The 23,204-nt window shown below is 42.1% G+C and overlaps 1 protein-coding gene across 1 annotated transcript in view; it reads right to left on the bottom strand.

The window, feature by feature from the left end:
• Nucleotides 1-7,047: 7,047 nt before the first annotated feature.
• Nucleotides 7,048-23,204, bottom strand: part of TMIE (transmembrane inner ear) — a gene marked incomplete at both ends in the record, with an annotated part of 29,147 nt that continues 12,990 nt past the window's right edge. Inside the window, 2 exons of the mRNA XM_080364238.1 lie at nt 7,048-7,154; nt 7,788-7,937. Coding sequence (XP_080220364.1) covers nt 7,048-7,154; nt 7,788-7,937 — 257 coding nt within the window. The remainder of the gene's footprint in view (nt 7,155-7,787; nt 7,938-23,204) is intronic.

Here is a 23,204-nt window from a genome sequence, read left to right as displayed (position 1 = left end):
AGTTTAAAATTTTGTTTTCCTTTCTTTTCTTTCTGACTCTTTATGAAAAATACCAGTTAAACAGAGAGAGAACAGAAGAAAGCAGGTGGCCAGAATATAATAATTGAAGTCATGTTGCTGTGTGCTGGTGCCAAAGTTTCCAACCTTGGCAGTTGGAGACAATGTGCCTTCATTAACTCTGGCAGTAGGAGTCTCTGCAGGTCCCTCAGTGAAGGTGTGTTAATGTGAAATGATATCTCATAGAATGACAGGATGGTTTGGGTTGGAAGAGACCTTCAAAGCTCATCCAGTGCCCCCCCTGCCATGAGCAGGGACATCTTCACCAGCTCAGGTTGCTCAGAGCCCCGTCCAGCCTGGCCTGGGATGTCTCCAGGGATGGTTCAACCACCACCTTTCTGGCCAACCTGGGCCAGGCTCTCACCACCCTCAGGGACAACAATTTCTTCTTCATGTCCAGCCTGAATCTCCCCTCCTTTAGTTTAAACCATCACCCTTTGTCCTATTGCAACAGGCCTTGCTGAAAAGTCTGTCCCCATCTTTCTTATCAGCCCATTTTAAGTCCAGAAAGGCCACAATAAGTTCTCCCCGGAGCTTCTTTTCTCCAGCTGAACACCCCAACTCTCTCAGCCTGTCCTCCCAGCAGAGCTGTTCCAGCCTCAGATCATTGCTGTGGCTCCTCTGGCCCCTCTCCAGCAGGTCAATGTCTGTCCTGTGCTGAGGACTTCTCACCAGGTATTACACGTGCATGTACACATACACAGACTGGGTTACAGACCTTTGCTCCTGCCTGTTTGCCTCCTCCCCAGCTAGTTGTGTGACTCTGGTATTCCCTATCATTCCAGCTGAAAAAGTGGATACAAGTCCCTTTCCTGGTCTTACAGCCCCATAGTTGTCCTAAACATAAATCTGGACATCTGAGACCTTTCAGGCTGAGGTGGGAACTCAAAACAGGTCCTCTGCTCCTGCCTGGAAGCTGCAATCCCCACTCATCTTCAGTCTTTGAAAAATTACGTGTGGGACTGAGGTTCAGACTTAAACATAAATGTCTGTAACACACTTATTCATACTCATCATTGGGTATCACTGCAGTGGATGGAGATTTAGGCCCCCAACCACTCGTTTGCATATAGGGCCAGAATTTCTGACCTTGACTTTTCTCCATACTCCTTCGGCATGGCAGATCATACCTGGAGGCATTGAACTGTCACCGTTCATGCTCTTAGTAAATATTTCTGTGGCTGGGAACACCTTTCTGTTTCTTGCTCTTCATGTTTTGGGGCCTTTTATCAGTGGAGTGACCTCATTAACACAGCAGAACACGCTCTTCATTTTGCTGGTTCATTTTTACCAGGATGGGATGGGTAGGAGAGGAGAGAGAGGAAAGGAAAGGTGAGACAAATGAGAAATGTCTTTGCAGTGACAGATCAGCTCTCTGTCTGCATTGAAACTACAAGCTGGATAGAAAGCAGTTATGTTAATATTAATTTAATTCATAGGGCCTGAGGTGAACAAACTACTGGAGATAACTCCCTCCTTTCCCCATGGAGCAGACAAAGCCATGCCAGTGTGTATACTCAAAGACCGTGTTCTCAGCAAAGACAATGGTTAGAGCTTTAATCATCACAATAGCTTGCAAACTATCTCCCATTAGCTTTTTAGCTGAATACCTCATGGCTGTTAATCTTTAGGTGTAAACTGATGAGATTTTCACAAAACACACCAGGAGAAAAGCTGCTCCTGATAAAACTGCTCTTATTTATCCTGTTACACTTATTTAAAATTTTCCAGGAGGTGAGAGAAACAGCAGCCACATAAAAGTGTAGCAAAATCCCTGATTTCAAAACTGCTAAGGGAGAGAGCGAAGACGTGAACTCATTAAGTTCTCCACCACTGAGACCCTGATTTTCTGCGACAACATGTTGAGCATCTTCACATCTCCTTTGTCCCAGTGGGCTCTTGTCATCCTGCCTTTCCTGTAGGGATGGTGAACTGAGGACAGTTACTGCCTACGGTAGCACAGATGCAATCCGCCTGTTCTTTATTCTGTGCACATCCTCCTCCAGCTTGATTTATGTGTCTCTCAGCAGAAGAAGAGGAAAAGGTGGATAAACCTTCTGGCAGATATGCAGTTCTTTGTATTTCTTTCATCAGTCCAGAGAAAGAGGCATCTGAAAAGGAAAGAAAGCTTTCTCCCATGTGTTCAAGCCACCTTTCAGAAGATACATGAGCTCTAACATAAAAAACTCCATTATTTGGGTTTCAGCATCCAGAATTTACTTAATCTCCAAAATTACCCGTGTGCAAATCCTAACTGGGAGGAGAAGCGGGCTAGTAAATATTTATCAAACTCCTTAAGGTCTTAAAGAAGAATAAATTTTAAATTAATCACGTCCTCCCATTAGTTTAGATCTTCATATCTCTGCATTTTCATGCTTATCCAAAGTCCTGGTTCTCACTCCAGGTTGCAGTTCAGTTGTGGTAGCTGTCACCATATAGCCCTGCATGGTGCAGTTTATTTATATATGTTTAGCCAAATGGCCAGGTTTTCCTTTGGTGGATAAAAATACAGTGACTTGGTCTTCAAAAGGTAATAAATCCATACATCCAGTGGCACTCAACAGCCTGAGTAGGTGAGGACAGCATGTCCCATCTGCCCCCAGCGCTCTACCCACAACAATTTGACAGTGCCCTTCTCGAAAAACTGCCAGCACTTTCTTTTAGCAAGGTCACTTCTTCTTTGCTGGGGCTTTGGCATTCCCACCAGCCTTGCCATTAGCTTTGGTGCTTCCTCCTGATTTTACTGCTTCACCTTCTTTTTCACCTTTCTTCCCACCACCTTGTTTCTTGTCAATAGAGTCTTTTCCCCCCTTTTCTCCCTTTTCTCCCTTTTCTCCTTTTTCTCCCTTTTCTCCCTTTCCTCCTTCTTTCTTTTTGGCCCCATCCTTCCCTTCTTTCTTGGAGTCTTCTTTCTGGTCCTTTTCACCATCCTTCTTCTTGGAGCCTTTGGATCCATCTTTCTTAGCCTGAGCCTTGTCCACTTTTCCAGATACAGTGGGAACCTCTTCTTTTTTTTCTTCTGTCACCTGAGCTGTATGCGAGGATGGAAAAAGAAAACAAGAAAGGAGTTAACTTGGGCCAACATTAGCCAAGAAGAAGGCAACACTCCTACTCCCTGCCACAAATCTTGGGCAAGGGAAAAATACTTCTACTGGAGCTTTTTCCATACAGCTGTCCTCACTGACTACCAGCTTTTCATGTCTTTGTTTTGAGAAGATAGACAAATGGGAAAAAACAGAACTGGTAATTTCATGAGCTGAGTTGTGGATCTATTGGAGAAAATGGCTCCTGTTGGTATGAACTGATCTGTGAACATTATTATCACTAGAATTATTATAATCATAAACATTTCCCAATAATAACTTTCCATGTGCAGTTGTCTTCTTCCACAAGAAGAAGCAGAAACATCTCTCACTCAATTCAGTACAGACCTGTCTTGGGTTTGGTTTTTGTTTTTTTGTTTGTTTGGGTTTGGTTGGTTTACTTGTTTGGTTGGTTGGGTTTTTGTGTTTTTCGAGGTTTTGTTTTGTTTTGTTTTTTGGGTGGTTGGCCTTTCTAATTAATTTTCTTGTGTGGGATATGTCTCCTGCAGCTGAGAGTGGACTGTAGGGATTCTGCTGGAGATCTTACAGAGACAGATAAGCAGAAGATGGCTTGCTTGGCACAGGACTACGAAGAAGGCTTAGCTTATGTCCTGCCCACATCCAGTCACCATGGGACTGGCTTCCTACCTGTACCACTATAATTAATGGCAGCAACATAACATGGGCACATAGCAATTAACTCTAGTGCACAGTTAGTCCTGTTTTGCTATGTTTTAACACACAAGCTATATTATTTATAAGAAGGTTATATCTTTACTTATGGAGTATTTTTAGGAGTATCTTGGAGTCAGTGCCCACATTTCAGGTGAGAAGACTCAAGTATAACACAGGTTCTGTAGACTTGAAGGATGTGGTAGCATCCATAGTTTTTTTCCTTCTTCTGTAAGTGGTTCATTAACCCAAAAGTATTTCTGAAGTCAGAGCTTGATCCACTAAAATCTCATCTCAAGCCGCAACTTGACACTTACACACAGATCATAGTTCATGTATTTCTTATGGAAAGGTTTTCCTTTGCTCAAGACCAGCAGAATATAACCTTTTGTAAAAACATGTAAAAATGTGTTGTCTCCCATGACTTCCTTCTCTGAAAATCCCCAATATAGGACTCAAATAAGCAAATAGATACCCATGTTAACACAATTTCATAATTAAAATCAGCCAAGATGTAGCTAGGAGTGATCTCAGCAAATGGAGGATGATTGGCCCCTGCTTCACTTTCTTCAGCTGGCATCTAGGTTAAGTCAAATTATTTCATGTTCATCACAGGCTAAGGAAAGATGACAGTGAACTGGCTTAGGAGACAATTTAGTAAAGGCTTCTGGTGACATGTCTCAATCATTACCTGGAGCCGTTGAACTCCAATCTGTTTAAGCAGCCCCAAATGTCCCATTGCTATGGAGGTCTCCAGTGTCACTTTCAAATTCCAGCAATGTGTTACAGGTACAAATCAAACCTGAATTTGTTATGTTTACCTAAAATATTCCTTCAGCATGCACAGTAAAATAAAATATCATCCTTTGACCCAGGGAACTGACAATTCATTTGTGTCTACAAATGGGAGTGGAACAACACAGACTATTTGTTAAGACCACAGAGGAATTACTGACATTTCATATATATTTATTTTTTTTAAAAAAAGGACTAATAATAATAATAATAATCACTACGTTGCCTGTTTCCTGGACAAATATGGTGGAAATCAGGTGAACTCCCAAAAAAGTCAGCTGGAGCAGCCCCAGAACAAAATACTTGAAGATCTCCCAGGCCGTGAACTCACACAGGACATCTTCACCCAGAGCAAATGCCAAGTCCTGCTTGTACTTCTCCCACAGACTGGGAGACAGAGCACAAATGAATCAATTTGTATAAAACATTTTATATGCTGAACCCTTGAAGTCCATTTTATTTATGTGCAATAAAAGAGCTTGCTATATACAACACTCAAAAAAGTGTACGGAGAGCCATTTGACAGTTAGAATATTCCATCATAGTAAATGTGAAATAGAGTAAAAATAGTGCCAAGAAATAAGAGTATTTAAGCATTGTAATATATTAATGATTAATAGTATTTGACACTTACAGAAATCTTTAAAGCATTTAATGGCCACTCAGTAATTTAAATCACTCAAGTCATCTCTCTGGCTTTGGCTGGGTCTACCAGCCTTTGTCACAATATAAGCATATAAATAGTTGACAAATACATATATTATATTTCATGACTGCATAAATCAAGGTGGGTTGCCAAATGTCAGTGGGGCGACGTGGCAGAGCATCACACTCTGTACAGATGAAAATAATAGCACAGAGATGAAACCCAAAGGATTTCATACTTTCCGTCGTAATGCCTAAATCACATAGTGAAACTTTTCTGGCGACAGGAGGTACATTAACCTCAGAAGGAGACCAAACAAGTGGGTGTGATCACAGATAGCTGATGTGCTGACAGATGAGTCGTTCCTTTTGGGTCCCCAGGACTAGAGACATACAGGCATTTTTAAGGCACAATTTACCTCTTCCACTTTAACATCTCCCCTACTGTGAAAGGAATCACATAGTTTTTATTTTCCATCGTGTTAAAGGAATAAAGTCTTGCATCCTTTTTATTTTCCACCACAGTGAAGAGATAAAATCTAGACAACTAGTGCTGATGCAGACTTCTCCATAGATGTGGATAACATACTTGTGGATAGATGAGTCCCACCCCAGTACCAATTCCTTTGGGGCAACTTGGGCATATTTACAACAGCCCAGTCCCACAGGACTAAGAGCTTCAGAGAACATGTGTTCAAGAGCCATTACCAGATATCAACAGCCACTCAGCAGCACATTATCCACCAGCCTCCTACCCTGCACCATGCCAGAACCATAATTCTGGGATTCTCAAAAGGTCAAAGGGTGTTCAGCTACTCAACTTATACATTTAACTGGATAAAAGTTTAGGTAGTCTTTATGGTGCAGCTAACATCCTGTAAATTCCTTTGTTGTGGTAATTTATTAATAAGTTTATGCTGTAATAACTTCCACCGTCAGATCACATCTACACCAGCCTTTGGATGGAGAACATATTTGTGAGATGTGAAGGCTGTTTACAGGAGGTCACAACTGATTAACATTCTGGGGTAAAATAGCCATCCTGCTCCCCAAATATCCCTTCTGTCACTTCTGGATATTCTGCTCCTCAATTTATTGGTTTTGCAGAAGTAACAGCTTTGTAGAAAGAGCATGCAGCAACATATGCATGAATTTGACTTTATCTACAGGCATGAGCCTTCATGCCTTCTGGGATCTATTGATAATAGCTGGTTCTTACAGAGTCAGAAATTGGTCTTTTGGGCAGGAAACTGAAGGATATAATACTAAGAACTTCCATGTATGATTGCTCACACACATTAGAGTGCATTAACGAGGTCTTTGGATGACCTTTGATTTTAGAAGAACAGAATTTAACTTGATGGACGAGGGCTTATTCATTCCAATCGTGTTCAGCTTCAGAAAACGTTCTGCCCATCCTCAGTTTACAATATAGGCATAGTCAGGGGTCTGAACACCTCTGAAATACTGAGTTATGTACAAGTTCCTACTGTTAAGCATTTAGTTGTATATTTTACTGGTTTAGGACTAAATGTCTACAACTGTGTTATCTGACTCTTTCACCAATTTCATGGACTGAGGCATCACATTTTGAGTCAAGGAAACTCCCAGTTTCTAAGAAGCCAGAGACCACAGGGCTTGCAGAGACACAGGAAAGACGGAAAAAAATAATTCAAAAAGTATTGAGAAAAGAGAAGTCAAATGGAGAAAAGGAACTAAGAATCAGAGAGTCCAAAGTATGATGGATCCCATCAGAAAAGAGAAGCCATAGACAGACAGACAGGAAGGCGGTCCCCTAATTTCCTTGCAGGGTCATTTCATCTTCTTCTTTCACCATAGGCAGGGAGTTGAGAGGTCTGGACTGAACATGACCAGAGAGAGTTAGGAGAGTTTCAGTAGAGCCTAGGGTACAGAATCAGGAAAGATGAGTGAGAGGAGAGGAGACCAGTGACAGAGATACTCTTGGTCTTTCAGATAGGGTAAGCCTTTCATGGGTAATGTGAAATTCTAATAACTCTTTTTCATCCTACTCACATTCCCCAACCTAGGAACTGGCCCTTAAAGTGAAATTTCCCTTTCTGGAAATTGTAAACATTAACTTTAAAGGAATGACCTTGACTTGTACCAATGGAGAAACTGTCCCTTTCATCTAAATGACCGTGTCTGCTGCCACAAATACTGCAGGTAGGTGAGAGTGGTTTACCAAGTCATGGCGATATCTTCATCATAGAGTCATAGAATAGTTTGGGTTGGAATGGACCTTCAAGGGTCATCTAGTCTAACAACCCCACCAATGAGCAAGGACATCTTCACCCAGATCAGGTTGCTCAGAACCTTGTCCAGCCTGATCTTGAATGTTTCCAAGGATGGAGCATCTACTGCTTCTCTGGGCAACCTGTTCTAATATTGGTCGTGCCCAAGGAGCCACACTGATTTGCACTAAGGGTCAACCTAGCTCTTTGCATTCATGCATACAGAAATCAACCCCAAAAGAAGAGATGGGTCTTATGTGTAGGTGTGGGCATGGGAAAATACCTCCAGGGATCTCTGTCAGCTCGTTGAGTGGTGGCACCGTCTCCAGTTTGTCTGCATAGTTCTTGGCTGCTTGCCGTTGGGCATACCGTGCCTCGATCTCTTTCTTTGTCCGGGGAATCCGGCACTTGAAAATACAGCACAGTGTGATAACTGGGAAAAGAAAGAAGGAAGCGAGAGTACTCAGTTTACCCAGTAGATGTCTGTCTAGTACAGGTTCGTCTATTTGCAGTGGGGAGACAGCAGGAAGAAAAATTAATTTCAGAGGAGTTTCCTCCAGTTGGAACCTGTAGACATTTACATCAGTGGAAGTACCTGCCTGAGGGATACAGTCAAACAATCCAAAGCAATTGAATCATCTGAAAATAAAGAACCACCAGTCTTCAACTGAGCTGTGGTGAAGGACTGAGCATTTCCTTCCCACCAAAACCAAAGTAAACCATTGCATTAAAGCACAAATCTTGTGAGGAGTAGCTGAGGGAGCTGGGGTTCTGTAGCCTGGAGAAAAGGAGGCTGAGAGGAGACCTTCTCACTTTCTACAACTAACTGAAAGGAGGTTGGAGCATGGAGGGCATTGGTCTCTTCTACCAAGTAACAAGTGATAGTACAAGAGGAAATGGCCTCAAGTTGCGCCAGGAGAGGTTTAGATTGGATCTTGGGAACAAATTCTAAATGGAAAGGGCTGTCAGGCATTGGAACAGGCTGCCCAAGGCAGTGGTGGAGTCACCATCCCTGGAGGGTTTTAAAAGGCATTTAGACCAGGTTCTCAGGGACACGGTTTAGTGCTAGATTTAGGTTAAGTTATGGTTGGACTTGATGATCCTGACAGTCTTTTCCAACTGAAATGATTCTTTGATTCTATGATTCTAAGCCATGTATGCCACCAGTGTTTCTGAGCATCCGACTATAAACAATAAAATTTCTAACTCTCTGGAAATGGCAATAGCCATTCAGATGTACTCTTGCCTTTCAACACTTTGTTATTGCTAAAGGTTCCTAACAACATGTCTTAGCCGTTCATTTTTGTTGTAGGTAGATACTGGGGCTGTGGACCTCCAGCTGAAAGAGGGGTTTGGCATGAAAACACTCCATACCCTTCATAACAGAACTAGAACAAGAGCTCAATATATGCCTGAATTGACTTTCATCCAAATCTAGGGTGGGCCAAGAACTCAGATCTCCTCAATCTCCCCATCATGTACTTCCTATTCCATGATGCTTCTTTCCATGAGCTAGGCTTCTTTACATGCTTAGGGATGCAGATGGTATTTTTACTTTTAGTATGTTATATTTTCTCTTCATGTTTAAACCTATATGTTACTTCAGAATTTTGATCTGCAGATCTAATGATGATTCAGACAATTCATTTTAATGAAATCACTCTTGGCTGGTTTCCTAGACTAGGACTTCATAGACTTGAGCAGATCATTGGCTCATCCATGTACCTCTTCTGACAATAACAAAGCATCAATTTCAACGAAAAGATCAATGAAACTGAGAAATGAGCAATCATAAAGTTAGTTTCCCGCATAGGTTATAAACACATCAAGAAGCATGAGATCTCAGGGGCTCTACCAACTTTTGAATTGCTTTTTTTGTGGGTATCCGTAAAACTGTTTGAGGGATTCTTATATTCTAAATAAAAGATAAAGTTTCCACCTACCGAAGTCCTTAATCTCATTTATACCTTGTGAAAATGGGTTCTACAGGTGGGCAGAGCCTTGTGCTTGGAAAGAAGTGGTACGATCAGGTTCACATGCTCTGTCTCGTATTTTAACCAGAATTTCCCCATGCTGCATCACCGCTGTGAGAAATGAGCAAATGTCCAACTTTCCATACACTTCAAAAGTTGGGTAATCTTCTCTGGCTTTATATCACCATGCACAAAGTATCAGATCTTTGAGACTATTCCAAGGAAACGAAAGAAATAATCTGCATGTTAGGTTCCAAGTATGAGCATCTCTCATTCACCAGGAGTAAAACCATTCTCCAGAAAGCCTTCACAACACAAGCACGTAGACCATTTGCTGGTGTTCCTTTTAATCCCTAAAAGTTTGTCCTGTGTCTGTCCAGGACCTCCTAAGGGGAATCAAATTAACCAGGAACAAGCTCTGCGTGACCTCTGTATAACGAAAGAGAAAAGCAAAGTAGTAAAACAACTTTCTCAGTGTTTTGAAATGGGTGTAAAGTTACCAAGCAAAGCGTGGCAGTTCCTCTATCCCTTTGCTTAATTTTGAAGTAAAAAATAACAGTTCCCTTAAACACTTTTCTGCTGAGATGCTGTAGTGGAATCACACACAGGGCCACCTAAATGCCTAAATGTCACAACAAGATGAGAAGCCTGAAGCTGAAGTGAATTGCCTAAAACACCATGAAATTGTAATAACCTGTAACTGGGGAGGCAATCAAAACACTGTTAACCTTGCTCTTCCATGAGGGTCAGCAACAAGCTGAGGGTAACTGAGCTTTTACTTGTCTTACAAAAGGAAAGCAAGGTGCCCACATGGCATTAGTGGCAACACATCGTTGGCAGCTGGCAGGTGGGGAATGTACCACATTTGGAAAGCACACAGCTGGGTCATAGAACCATAGAATCATTTTGGTTGGAAGAGACCCTCAAGATCATCAAGTCCATTCATTACCCCACTCCTGGCACTAAACCATATCCCTGAGAACCTCATGTCCGTCTGTCCAGCCCTCCAGGGCTGGTGACTCCAGCACTGCCTTGGGCAGCCTGTTCCAATGCCCCACAGCCCTTTGGGGAAGAAATTGTTCCCAAGATCCAACCTCAACCTCCCCTGGTGCAACTTGAGGCCATTTCCTCTCATCCTATCACTAGTTACTTGATCACTTTTGATTCTGGGTCCACAGGATGAAGTACTTGGGCGACCAGTTAGCTTGGATGTAACTTGAGAATTTGTTATTATGCTTTTCTTTTGGCAGGTAGATGACCTGACTTCATGCTTTGAATGACTGGTTTATATTAAATATTCACCAATTCTCTTATTCCCCAGGTGAAAACTTTAATCACACTGCTATCAAACAATATTTAGTCTCTTTCTAATGCTGGGGAGGTCTCCTTTTCCTTTCCAGGATTTCAGCTTTCATTTTAATTCTTGAGAAGGCTTCTAAAATGCAGCTTGATGCTACAGTGAGTTTAAATCAATCTCTGTGAAATGTAACAGCATCCCATTAGGTCCATGAAAATATCCAGCACAAAGGTTTGAAACAGTGACATTATTCACAGTTTCTCTGCTATCAAACTATGTAAGGTAGAAAAGAAACATCCTGTGCAACAAAATGTAGTGGAGTCATTTTCAATACTCTCCATTTTCTCAGTTTTTTGGTATTAGTAATATACAGCCTTGTGATTCTGTGACAATAAGCATCTTCCAATAACTGCACAAATAAAACACAAACTTTTCCTTTTTCAATAACGTGCTCTGAATTGCTTTGCTGTTTGGCTTCTAAAAATCATTTTCTCACATATTTTTCTTCTCCTTTTCAGTTACCTGACATACATGGTTGAATTCAGTCACCTATTCTGAAGGAACATTTCTGCTCTAAATTTAAAAGTCAAGTCTGATCCTGCACACAGTGTTCTCTTTCCACACTGGAGATTCAAGCTGACAACATATCAAATCATTTTTAATTGCTTCTGCCAGGCTGATCATGTGAAATGCAATTTTTCAAGAAGGAAACGAATACATGGTGGTCTTTATGAAATAGGTATTAAAAAGGAGTAAACTTTTTGCTATTCATGATGATAAAAGCAGTACTGCAAGTGATATATTTTCATTCTTCAGCATGCATTAAAAAAAACCTTGACTTTGGAAATAATAAGAAACTCCAAGGCTTGTTCCCTTATGGATTTTTAGCATGTTTTAATTATTTTTATAGGGGACAATATCTTCCTAATATTCATATCCAACACTAGTAAGGTTGGAGGAGCTGAGAAATGGCTCAAAACCCCCATCATCTGAAGTACAGTAACAGCAAATGTTAAACACATAATTTCCACCACAAACAATTAGATGCCTGTGACTCAATCAGGGCTGTGTGTTTACTCCCATTGGCTTAAACTAAAATATTTTGTTTCATAATTGAAGCAAGCTAAGAGCAAATGCAAAAGACTGTGAAAGGGGCTCTGTTGGCTTAAACTTAATATCCATGTGGCCAAGTTACCCTGTTCATGGTCTCCTTTTTCTTTTCACTTAAGTGAATTGAGCTCATCAACAGGAACAGAGTTGCTTCTAGTTTAGCTGGCAGTAAATTTCAAACCAAAACAAAGACAGAAAGAAACAACTTGGTTCTTCCAAGAGCTGGGAAGGATTTAAATGAAATATCTTCTCCAGAGACTGCTTGATATAATATTTTAGCAGAGCCATGTTCGAGAACTGAACAGCTTTATAAATTGAATGGAAATGGGCTACAAAACACAGTAGGTTTGTTCCCTTTGAAGCTGAAAATATACAGCCTGCCAATGAAGCATTTAATTAACATTTAGCAAAGTGGCCTGTGCTGCTCTGAGTTAATTAGGCAGCCGTTCCACTGTTAATAATGCAAGCAATTAATGCAGATGTATTCAATGGCAAGTTAACTGCAACACTTGTGTTCAAATGCTGTTTGAGAAGCCTGGAGAGTTGCTTACTCCACAACTACAATGATGTTTTAAGGAAAGATGTAGCATAATTTGTCTGTTCAAGCTACTGACAGTAGTGTCAATAAGTGGCTAATTGTGATAATGCGATGATCAGTGAGGGCTACTAAAGTCTTAAGAAAATTAGTTAGTAGTTGGGTGGCTGCTTATATGACTGGTCCACCCTGAGTGCTCAGGTGCTGAGATGATGCTGGTGCCTGAGCCACCTCATTTAAAGATGTCACTGCTTCTAGCAAAGCTACTGCTGTTCTCTAGTTCCCCAGAAGAGGTTCCTGAGCTGGGCTCCAGAAGGAGATTTTTCCCTCTAAAGGTTGTGCAACCATCCACAGAGCATGTAGCTGCATCCTCCTTGTGGCTCAGGCTTGCGATGAGGGTTCTGCTTTCTGCTGGAAAACAGAGAGATGGTAAAAATGTCAGATTTAAGGTCTGGGTTGGAAATGGATTAGATGCCAGTCTCAAAATCCTTCTCAGCTTTGTGTTTTATCCCTCTCTATGGCTGTTGCTTCAAGGAAAATCTAGTGCTTGAATTAATGTGCTAATTTCCTAGCAAGGAAAATAAGAGCCAAAGAATGAGGAGATCTAGATTGTAGTCCCAGTAGTTGTGCCAATATGACTTCAAGCAAAGCGAGTTTTTAAATACATCCACCTCTGTAAAATGCCCCGAGGATATGCTGAGAGAACTGCAATGGGTCAGGGCTGCTCCAGCATTTGCTCAGCCATCAGGGCTAACTACGCCTTTACACCTGATATTTTCCTGGTGTCTGGAAATGGGGGTCTGACCTCTCTGCATATCACAGGTTATTATGTTTAATTACTGTCTGAGTGAAATAACTTGTGTTGGATTGCATCCCACCTTACCCTGGGGAGAGCTGTTAAGGGATGGAGAGCGTGGCAATGTTTAATCACTATCCTTGACACATTTATTTTTCAAATTATCATTTGAATTGACCTGGTTTTAATTTCCAGACTCTGCTCTTTCCTCTATGTGCTATACTAAAAAGACCTTTGATGCTATTTGTTTTTTCCTAGGGTCCTTTAATGCTGCAATTAAGTGGCCTTTTAATCTTCTTTCCAACAAGTTAAACAAAGTGCATTCAGTGAGACTCTGGTTTGAAGACCTTTCTCCAGGCATTGAACAAAGGTGAGGATATGTTGGTTTTTTCTTCTTTCCTGCAAGTCTTTGCTTTTTTTAGCACTTGTTTTCATACATAAGTGCTGACATCTCGTTATGGCAGCATGCAAAGGTCAACAAACCTTTCTTTATCTCCATAACCCAAACTAAAACATTCAAATAACTCCTTGCTGCAGCACTACCATGAACTGTGTTGCTTAACTGATTGCTTTGCTCTGATGATAGTTACTAAATTTTACAAATTATCATTTAGTTGCTGCGTGTTTGTTTATTCTGTAGATGAGGTCTATATCCCTTTCTCGCAATCGTAGATCTTTGTTTTCACCTGCATTCACTGCATTTTGTTTGGATGGATTCAGCCAACTCCCAGCATTGTTCCTCCTACCTTTATTATTATTATTATCTTCATTATTATTATCCTGTCTACTGGGAAGGAGGGCAGCTTTAACAGCAAGGATTGTGTATTTATTCTGAGCTCACCAGTGAAAAATATGGGTTAGGGTTGGACCTCTCTCTAGAGCAAGTGTTTCCTTAGGAAATTTTGATCTGAGCAAAGTTAGATTTCTGAGCTAGGATATGTTATGTGGGATGACAAATAAAAGCATGTAGTCACTGGGAGCTCCCTGAAGCACCTGTGTAGACCCAGAGAGTGTAGCCAGGGCACTTGAGAACACAGGTCATCTCATCCTTAGGTAGACATCTAAAGCAAACAGGTTAGTTATTCCCACTTGTTCTCTCATCTTGTCACTCTAGATACCTGACCTGAAAGGCGTTTCTAGATAAGTAAGATGAATCACAGTGACAAAGTCCATTTTAGATGTTCTGGCTGGCAATCTGAGCTATTCATTAACACAAGACTTAATTAAAAAAAAAAAAAAAGGCTCCTGATTGTCCTGGTTTGGGTTAAAACAAGACGGATTCTCTGTTAGTGATTTTTCCTTTCAACTATGCTTTGTATATTGTTCTTGGGGTCTTTTATGCCTGGTGGAATAGCTCTTCAGGCCATGGTGGAGCTCTCTAACATTCTTTCCCCATCATTCCACCTTAAAGATGGGGAGCAGGGGTGGCATTTACCATCCCAGGGGGTGAGAGACTTGGGACTAAAGCCTCTCCATCACCTCCATGCAAGGAGAGGAGCTGTCACAAGGAGGAGCCAATGCTGCAGCTAGGTGAGGCAAGATCTAAGGATGATTGTTCCATAATAAGGAAAAATACCTCTTGTCAGGCATTTATTAAAAAAAAATAGTCTATAAGCTGAGCTTGTTTTTTCTGTTAAACTAGAGCTAGCAACAAAACCCAGTATCTCAACACCCACAGCTAATCTTGTGACTTGGGAAGTTCAAAAAAGCATATTTGGATCTAGTCTGTGCAGCTCAAACAAGTCTACTCCCAGACCTCATGTAGTCCTATGGATACACACGGATTTCAAATCATAATTAATTACAAGTAACATATGACTGCTGCCTACATTAATTTACATCTGCTGAGAAGTAGGGATATGGTCTGTTATTTGTTCTGCCCTTGGAATCTGCAAAAACCCTGTTGTTTGGTGTTGGTTGAATTTTGTGCAAGATGGTGGGTTGTGCCTGTTCTCCAAACTGGCCTGAGAAAATGCACAGAGTGGGTCAATCATGAAATTACACATGAAGGGCAAATGGGAATTAACATTATGATGGTCTGTCAAAATAACAATAGTCATAATAAATCAGAACATGAAGAGTTAAGCAAGTGGTTTTGCCCAGGAAGGCTGTAAGTCTGAATTTCAGTTTCGGATCCAAAAATCCATACACAAGTCATTTGTTGGAGAGGGTCCAGAGGAGGCCATAAAAATGATCCAAGGCTGGAACAGCTCTACGGGGGGGACAGGCTGAGAGAGTTGGGGTATTCAGCCTGGAGAAGAGAATGAACTAGGGAGACCTTATTGCAGCCTTTGCAGACTTAAAAGAGGCTGATAAGAAAGATGGGGACAGACTTTTTAGCAGAGGCTGTTGTGATAGGACAAGGGGTTATGGTTTTAAATTAAAGGAGGGGGAATTCAGGCCAGACATGAAGAAGAAATTTTTGATGTTGAGAGTGGTGAGAGCTTGGCTCAGGTACCCAGAGAGGTGGTGGATGAACCATCCCTCTGGAGACATCCCAGGCCAGGCTGGATGGAGCTCTGAACAACCTGAGCTGGTGAAGATGTCCCTGCTCATGGCAGGGGGGGCACTGGATGAGCTTTGAAGGTCTCTTCCAACTCAAAGTCTTCTATGATACTTGTCCCGAGCAGACCTCAAGCACACCAGTATCTTGTACACTGTGCCCTACAATGCAGCTGCTCCTCACAGTCACCATCTCTGGCGACAGAGTCCACCTGTGCACAAATCTCCATTGCCCCATTGCCTTGAGTATTAATAGTCACTCAGAGGGAGGAAGAATGGAGAAGTAGGTTAAGTTTCCAGTTGGTGGGAAAACCCACACAGAGGTGATATTCTGGAGCCCCACCATTGTCCAGCACCCCAGTCCTTCCTTTTGCAGCCTCCAGACACAGCCCCCTCAATGTCACCCAATGGTTGCCACATTTCAGAGAAGCCAGCCTCAGAAAATGGCATCTCAGTGCTTTTAGCTGATAAGGATCACAACAACTAATTTTGTAGCTGCCTTGGGGGTGTGTGTGTCTGTGAACGTGCACAACAATTGAAGTTTAAGATGATACAGTACAAAACAGGAACAGCAGAGTTTGATATGAAAATAAACAGCAATAAAGAACATCTGCTACTTATTAAACAGGAATACTTTAAAAACTAACCTTCTTTTGTAAAAGAACAACACTGAACTTCCTCCTAAGCACCCTGTTCTGTGCTGAGCTTGAGCTACACATGTTGGTACCAATAAGCTTGGGAGTTTGGGTTATTTTGTGAGCACACAAGTGCAAAACATGTCTAAAACAGAAGGAAATGTTCCATGTGAGAACTTGGGCTGAGGGCAAAAGAGGGGCTAGACCTATTTTCACCATGTAAGAACCATACCTTGTCCAAAGCGATGTTTTCTATAGTATAGGACAGTACTCCCTTCCCTTTCATCCACCTCTGTATGTAATATGTAATATTCTGTGCATCCTGATGAGTGTTTCTCATTTGCTGGGCTGCTGGTGATGCAGTGTTTAAAAATATAACAGATGCCAAAGACTCTGTCAGAAAACACCATGCGAAGCACCCCTGAGTCAGCCTAAATTATCTGTGCCACACTGGAAATTCTGCACATTAAGGAAAACATCTGGGTAGTTTTGCCATCCAAAAAGTAATGGCTATTTAATAGGGTAAATCTTTTGCCTGCCATTTATATTATAACACCCACAGCAATTTGGTAAATAAAACTTCTAACAATTCAAATTAAGCTGCAGCCAGTTAATTCAATTTGAGATGTTTAACAGCTTTGTTGTTGCTTGCTAAATAATATTTGATTCCTGGGAACACTTTTGTTCAGTGTGAGCCCCCCTTGTATTCTCACACTGTTTTATACTTCTCTTGAAACTTGTTCAGGGGAAAGACTCGTAGTTCACACAGGCAGATAAGCAAAAGCTTTGTATTCATGACTCCCAAGCATCCTTCCTGACAATAGACCAGCTTCTTCAAGCTTTCGTGTCCGTGGTTATATATCAGGAGATGCTCATGTCTGGGGATACATGTTACTCTTTGACTGGCATGGGTGAGAATGGGAAAGCATCTCTGGTAGGTCTTGCAGGAGGACACAAAAACAGGGAAAAAGAGGTTGGAACTGAATCTCCTGCTTTTGAAATCAGTCTCTGCTTTAGCACACTGCTTTGTCACTTCTCATGCAGGTGAGCCCTATTTCCAGTAGTACTAGGCCTGGTGTGGGGACATGCAGCGAGCAAACTTGTTTTCGTGGCCCCAGAGCTGTTCTGGTTTTGCTAAAACACCAGCACTGAATAATACCAATGAATTAAAGGTCTGCCACTTATGGACACAAGGTCTGAAGTCCACCACCAGCTTAGGCAGCTCAGCAGTCTCCTGGAATTATAACTGGGTACCATTCAAAGCCAGCTTGGTCTTCAGTTTGAGTTGAATTCAAGGCATGAGCACCTGCCTGGAACACTGCACTGGGATCCAGGAACAGCATTGTTGTAACCCCACCCCACATGGGAACCTCCTGCTACTGTTCCATCCTACCTTCTCCTTCACTTTCTCCATTCAAGTAGAGATTCAATGCAGAATGATAAGGAACGGGGTCCCTCCCTGCCCGTGGTCCCTGAAATACATCTGGTTGACTTTCTACATCAATTTGGTAGGATACAGAAGGAGGAGGGGCAATGGGCACAGACTGAAGCATAGGAGGTTCCATCTGAATATGAGGAGCAACTTCTTTCCTTTGAGGTGCCAGAGCCTGGAACAGGCTGCCCAGAGAGGTTGTGGAGTCTCCTTCTCTGGAGACATTCAAAACGCACCTGGATGTGATACTGTGTGATCTGCTCTGGTGACCCTGCGTTAGCAGGTGGGTTGGACTGGATGATCTCCACAGGTCCTTTCCAACCCCAACCATCCTGTGATTCTGTCAGGACTCTGGGTAGGAGCTGAGAGACATTTTTTCCTCTTCACAGCACTGTCCCTAATACCCTCACTCTCTTCATGCCCTCTCCTCTCTGCTCATGCCTTTTGCTCCAGAGGGATTTGCCACCAGGGATGTCTAGGCATTTTTCCCTGAATCCAGGCCCGGTTGTTGGATTGTCCCTGCAGAAATCAGCGCCTCCAAGAGGTGCTGTCTGTATCCTCCCCGGTGGGCTGCTGTCAACAGACCTGGGTAAACAAGGAAACCAGCAGACCTCGAAACCAAAGTATTAGAGAGGAAAACAGCCCGCAGAGATTCTTAAAAAATGTTGTTGGTGGTTTTGATGCCAAAGGAAAGGGTGACTCAATGGAGAGCACACTGGGCAAGCCTTGGGCCAGCTCCTGGCTTTCCCAGGGATGAATCAGAACCATCCTCTACTCCACAGTTTGCAAAGTCCTCAGGCTTTGTGGATGAAACAGGCTGTGCAAGATTCCAAGGTTATGATTCAATCCCATCCTATCAAGGTGACAGGACAAAAAAAAAACCCAACAAAACAACAGATAGCAGTGCTCCTGAAAGAATAAAATCCTCCTGACACATCATCTCATATCAGTTCTTTGTTGTTGCCTCATCGAAGTCTCTCCAAGGGAGAGAGAGACAGATGGAAATGTTGTCTTTGCTCCTGCCTGCAAGGGGTCTCTTTTCTCATCAACCAGCACTGGAGGAGCAACCCAGAGAGCTGAATTATCCCAACTGCTGAGGCAGCCCTGATAAGGATTTCTGGGGCCACTGTCAGGACACTTGCCAACCTAATGGCCTGCCTTGCTCTATCTGATTCAAATACCTAGCAAGGAAGGTTTCTTTTAACTAAGTGAGTTAAAATCTTGGGGGCAGAGGAGCAACAGTGAGTTGAGCTATTCTGCATTGTACTGGAGAAACTTGATTTTTCCTCCCTTTCTTTGCAGATTTTTCCCTGTAGCGGTTGTATTTGCTTTAAAAATGAGTTCTCATGTGCCTTCTCCCATTGTAGCAAAAAGATTTGATATTCCTGATATTTCAGTGGATGAATAAGAATTGTGTAATGATGCAGTTTTGCGGTGCTCTGCATGTGCTACTAAGTTATATTCTCTACTGTGAGCTGATTTACCCCCAAAGTTTCATTTCTCTTGTGCCATATCACAGAGCAGAAACAAAGGAAAAAGAAATGGATGAGTCTGGCAGAGAAATGTTCTTAGACACCACGTGTTGACAAATAAGATGCCTTTATGTAGGGGTTTTAATTTTTTTCATTAAGTAAGGGAATTGAAGTGGTTTGGATTTGACCATTTTTTCTGCCTTTTATTATGTGATGATGCCATCTTGTGGAAGTTGCTAAAATTGCGAGTTGGAAACCACACAAATCATATTTATATTTGCAAACTATGTCACTCAAAAGGAGCAGGTTTGTGGGGTGGAGGAGGCAGGAGGATCTGCATCCATACCAGCTGTATTTTAGATAGCATGCTCTAGTTTGGTCCTGTGGCTGCCCTTAGCAATTATCATGCATATCTGGGACTATACATTTCTGGAGCAATTATCTTCTTTTTCCATTTTGGCTGAAAGGAAAAGGAAAATCTCAAGTGCTCCACAGTGAAGTAGCTGGGGGCACTGAATTTAAAAGCATCTCTGTTCCTCTCCTCACCTGAATTGACATGACAAAGTAGACACACACTTAAAACCCTGATAACAAGGTGAGATGGTAAGCTAATGAAATCATGTGCAGGCCCTGAGAAGCTCTGGGAAGGATGCTCTTCTGTCTTCTTGTGCTGGGGGTTGGTGCTGTTAGAAGGTTGTGCAACCCTCTTGTTCTGATTGGGAAGGTGCTCCTGGAACCAGGAAAAGGAAGCCACACTAAAGCTCTTCTCCAGCTCTTATCCCATTAGAAAAGTACAACATTGCCTGATTTTCTGGACTGATACCAAGGCAGCCTCCAAGAGGTCACTCACAGAAAACCCTGTGTCTGCTCCTGAGAGTTAAAGCTTTGCTGGTAAAGCTGGGGAACCATCAGTGCTTTGGGGATTGCGAAGTGGAGGTGGAGGAAGATGTTGCTGGAGCAAGATACGAGAAATTGGTGAGAACTGACTGTATGATTCTGTTATCCTAATGCCATTAAGTTTGAACCTGCCTTGTTTTGACTTGGATCACAGACATGGTTAATAGTTGCTGTCTTCACCAAATAATTACTGTTTTCATAAAGCTGACTGAGTTGTTATGGTTGCTCTCACATCCCCTCTGCTCATTAAAAGAAAGATTCTTCAAACAAAAAGACTAACAGAGCTATAAACTGACTCTACCATATGTTGTGATGCACTGAATGTATTTATTACTCTGAGACTCAGCAAGCCAGAACCTTGTGATCTCCTAGCAAATACTTTCCTACTCCTCCAGTAATATATATCTGTAGCAGGCTGACATAACAGTCTGATTTTATTGAACTACCTGTGTGTGTTTGTGGGAAATTGAAGCTTAAAGCAGATGTTACTTCATCGATTTGCACATAACCTATTTGTTCGCTTGTCCAAACACAGATCTTTAAAAGTATTTAATTTCTCATCACTCACTGCTTTCAGCAATTTCAATACTTAGGCAGTAACTTTGTTGTGTGTTGTTTTCTGTAATATATTTCCTTTCTAGGCTGTTGCTAGACAAGTAAACAGATTTTATTTCTTGCTACTGATATTTTTAGGTAACAAAAAAAACCCCTGTGGTTTCTTTCCTTCAAGTAGTGCACCATCTGATATGTTGTTTTGCTAACACAGCAAGCTTTCCATTCTTCTAACCCTAAATAACCCGGTAATGCCAGAGACAATTTCTAGCAAACAGCAAAACAGATCTACTGGGTGAAAATTTCCTTACAATTTGATGCCACTCGAACCAAAAAAAATAATTAAACCTTTTCACCAGTCTACTTGCATTCTAAAGATCCTGCTGTTAATTTTGATGCCTATTTCACAGGAGTCACTGGGGTTAAAAACTTGGCCATATTTACTTAGCTCTGTGGAGTTTCTTGTGATTGTTTGCAAAGGGTGTTGTGGAATGTGATGAATTAGCATAAGCTTAATTGAGGGCAGGCAAGTGGTAGGAGTAGTTATCCCTCAGACTTTGGGTGTAGGGTGTGGTGTTTGACCAGAAAAGGGCAATGAAGGGACAAGAAAACAGAAGAAAATGCTTGTGCTTGGTTTGCAAATGTGAATGTCTGGTTTAAATACGGGAACACAACAGGAAGAGGATTAGGGAAAGACTGATATGGGTGACCCACAGCTGTGGCACCAACAAGTGGCTTGTCTCTGCTGATATGGGAGGAATCAACACCACACAGGCTGCTGTGCTCTTTGATTAAATTAGGGTGATATCTAGACGTGGGTTTGCCAGCAAATTAAAAAATAAGAGGCAGCACTAGAAAACTCTTTTCTGCAATACTGTATTTTTTAGAGCTGGCTCAGCAAACCCATGTTCTCCTAAACAGCGTCTGCTTTGTAGGTCTAGGTTGGCATCACCTGTGGCTTTTCCTCACAAAGAGCTTGCGTGTGGACTGTTTTTGAGCGTGTTCATCACTTATGAGGAGTAACAGCAGAAGTGATGCAGAAACCTAAGGCACTTAAGGCATCCCTTTAGTCACTTTAAAATGCTTCGTTGCTTCACCCATGAAATTAATTTTAACAAGCAATTAGGGCCATAAGCCAGAATGAGAAGAGAGTGATAGAAAATGCCTAGGAGATTTAGATGGATCTAAGTCCATGTGGCTGGGTGATGTCCTTCCTGGTGTGGGTAAGAATTTCTGGTGCTGAGTTGATGGTATTTATCTTCAGGGAATGGGGACAGGCTCTGTCCCTAACAAAAGAGGAGGCTCAAGGGAATTGCAGATAAGTTGGTGTCACTTCATTTGCTAGAACACATGAATTAGTTAAACATTTTGCAAAAGTCTAGAGAGTAACAGGAAGATGGGAAAGAAATAGATTTATCAAGTTTGACTCATCTCAAACTGATCTATTTTTTAATAAAGTTATACTTGGCTCAAGGAACGAGGAGAAGATCCTTCCTTTAAATTTTGATAGGTTTATGACCATGTCCTGAATAATATTCTCATAAGGAAGATCTTGATGGCAGTTTGCAATGCACAGTGAAGGTCCTTACATACTGTTCCTAGAGAGTGAGATGCAAGGGGATAAAGCTGGATGAAAACATTCAAACGGGGAACTGGCCATACCCAGACAGATTCTCCAAATTAGTTGTGAGAGTATCTGGTCCCATTCCACTGCAGTCACCAGCTCTGAGGCAGTGGCTTCCTAGTGCCTGGGTCCAAAAAAATGAGGGGTTCTTTTGAGTCCTGAAAGCTCTATCAAATGAAATGAGAGTTTTGGCACCCAGAATGAGAGTTAGGGATCTTAATGGCAGACCTGGCTCTGACCGAAGTCCTCTTCAGGTTTATCAGCGTGTGGGACAGCACTACAAGAGGTCACATACGGACCACAGCTATAAAACACATTTGGGCCTGAATGTAGTAACTGTAGCTGAAAACATTCCCAGCTATGGTACGGCCCTATAGTCTCTCTTCTGCTCTGGAATGCCACCAGCTGGGACCTGTTGATCTCTCATCATGGTCTACATCTTCCTCACAAGGAGAGGATGAGGGGCAGACACTGAGCTCTTCTCTCTGGCAAACAATGATAGGACCTGAGGGAATGGCAGGAAGATGTGCCAGAGGAGGTTCAGGTTGGACATTGGGAAAAGGTTCTTCACCCAGAGGGTGCTGGACACTGGAACAGACTCCCCAGGGAGATGCCACGGCCCCAAGCCTGACAGTGTTCAAGAAGAGATGAGACAATGTCATCAGATACATGGTGTGAATTTTAAGGTTGCCATATGCAGGGACAGGAGTTGGGCTTGATCCTTGTGGGTCCTTTCCAACTCAGGACATTCTATGATCAGTATGTTACAAGATGAATTATGGTGGCCCACCTCTGGTCCCTTCAAAGACCCCATCTGCCTCCACCTGCTGCAGAAACCCCTCAGTGTGTAGCCTTGTGATGCCAGAGACCAAAGA

This window comes from Nesoenas mayeri, assembly GCF_963082525.1.
Source record: "Nesoenas mayeri genome assembly, chromosome: 2".
Lineage (NCBI taxonomy): Eukaryota > Metazoa > Chordata > Aves > Columbiformes > Columbidae > Nesoenas > Nesoenas mayeri.
Note: the sequence above shows the minus strand (reverse complement) of the source record. Positions and strands in the feature narration are given on the sequence as shown.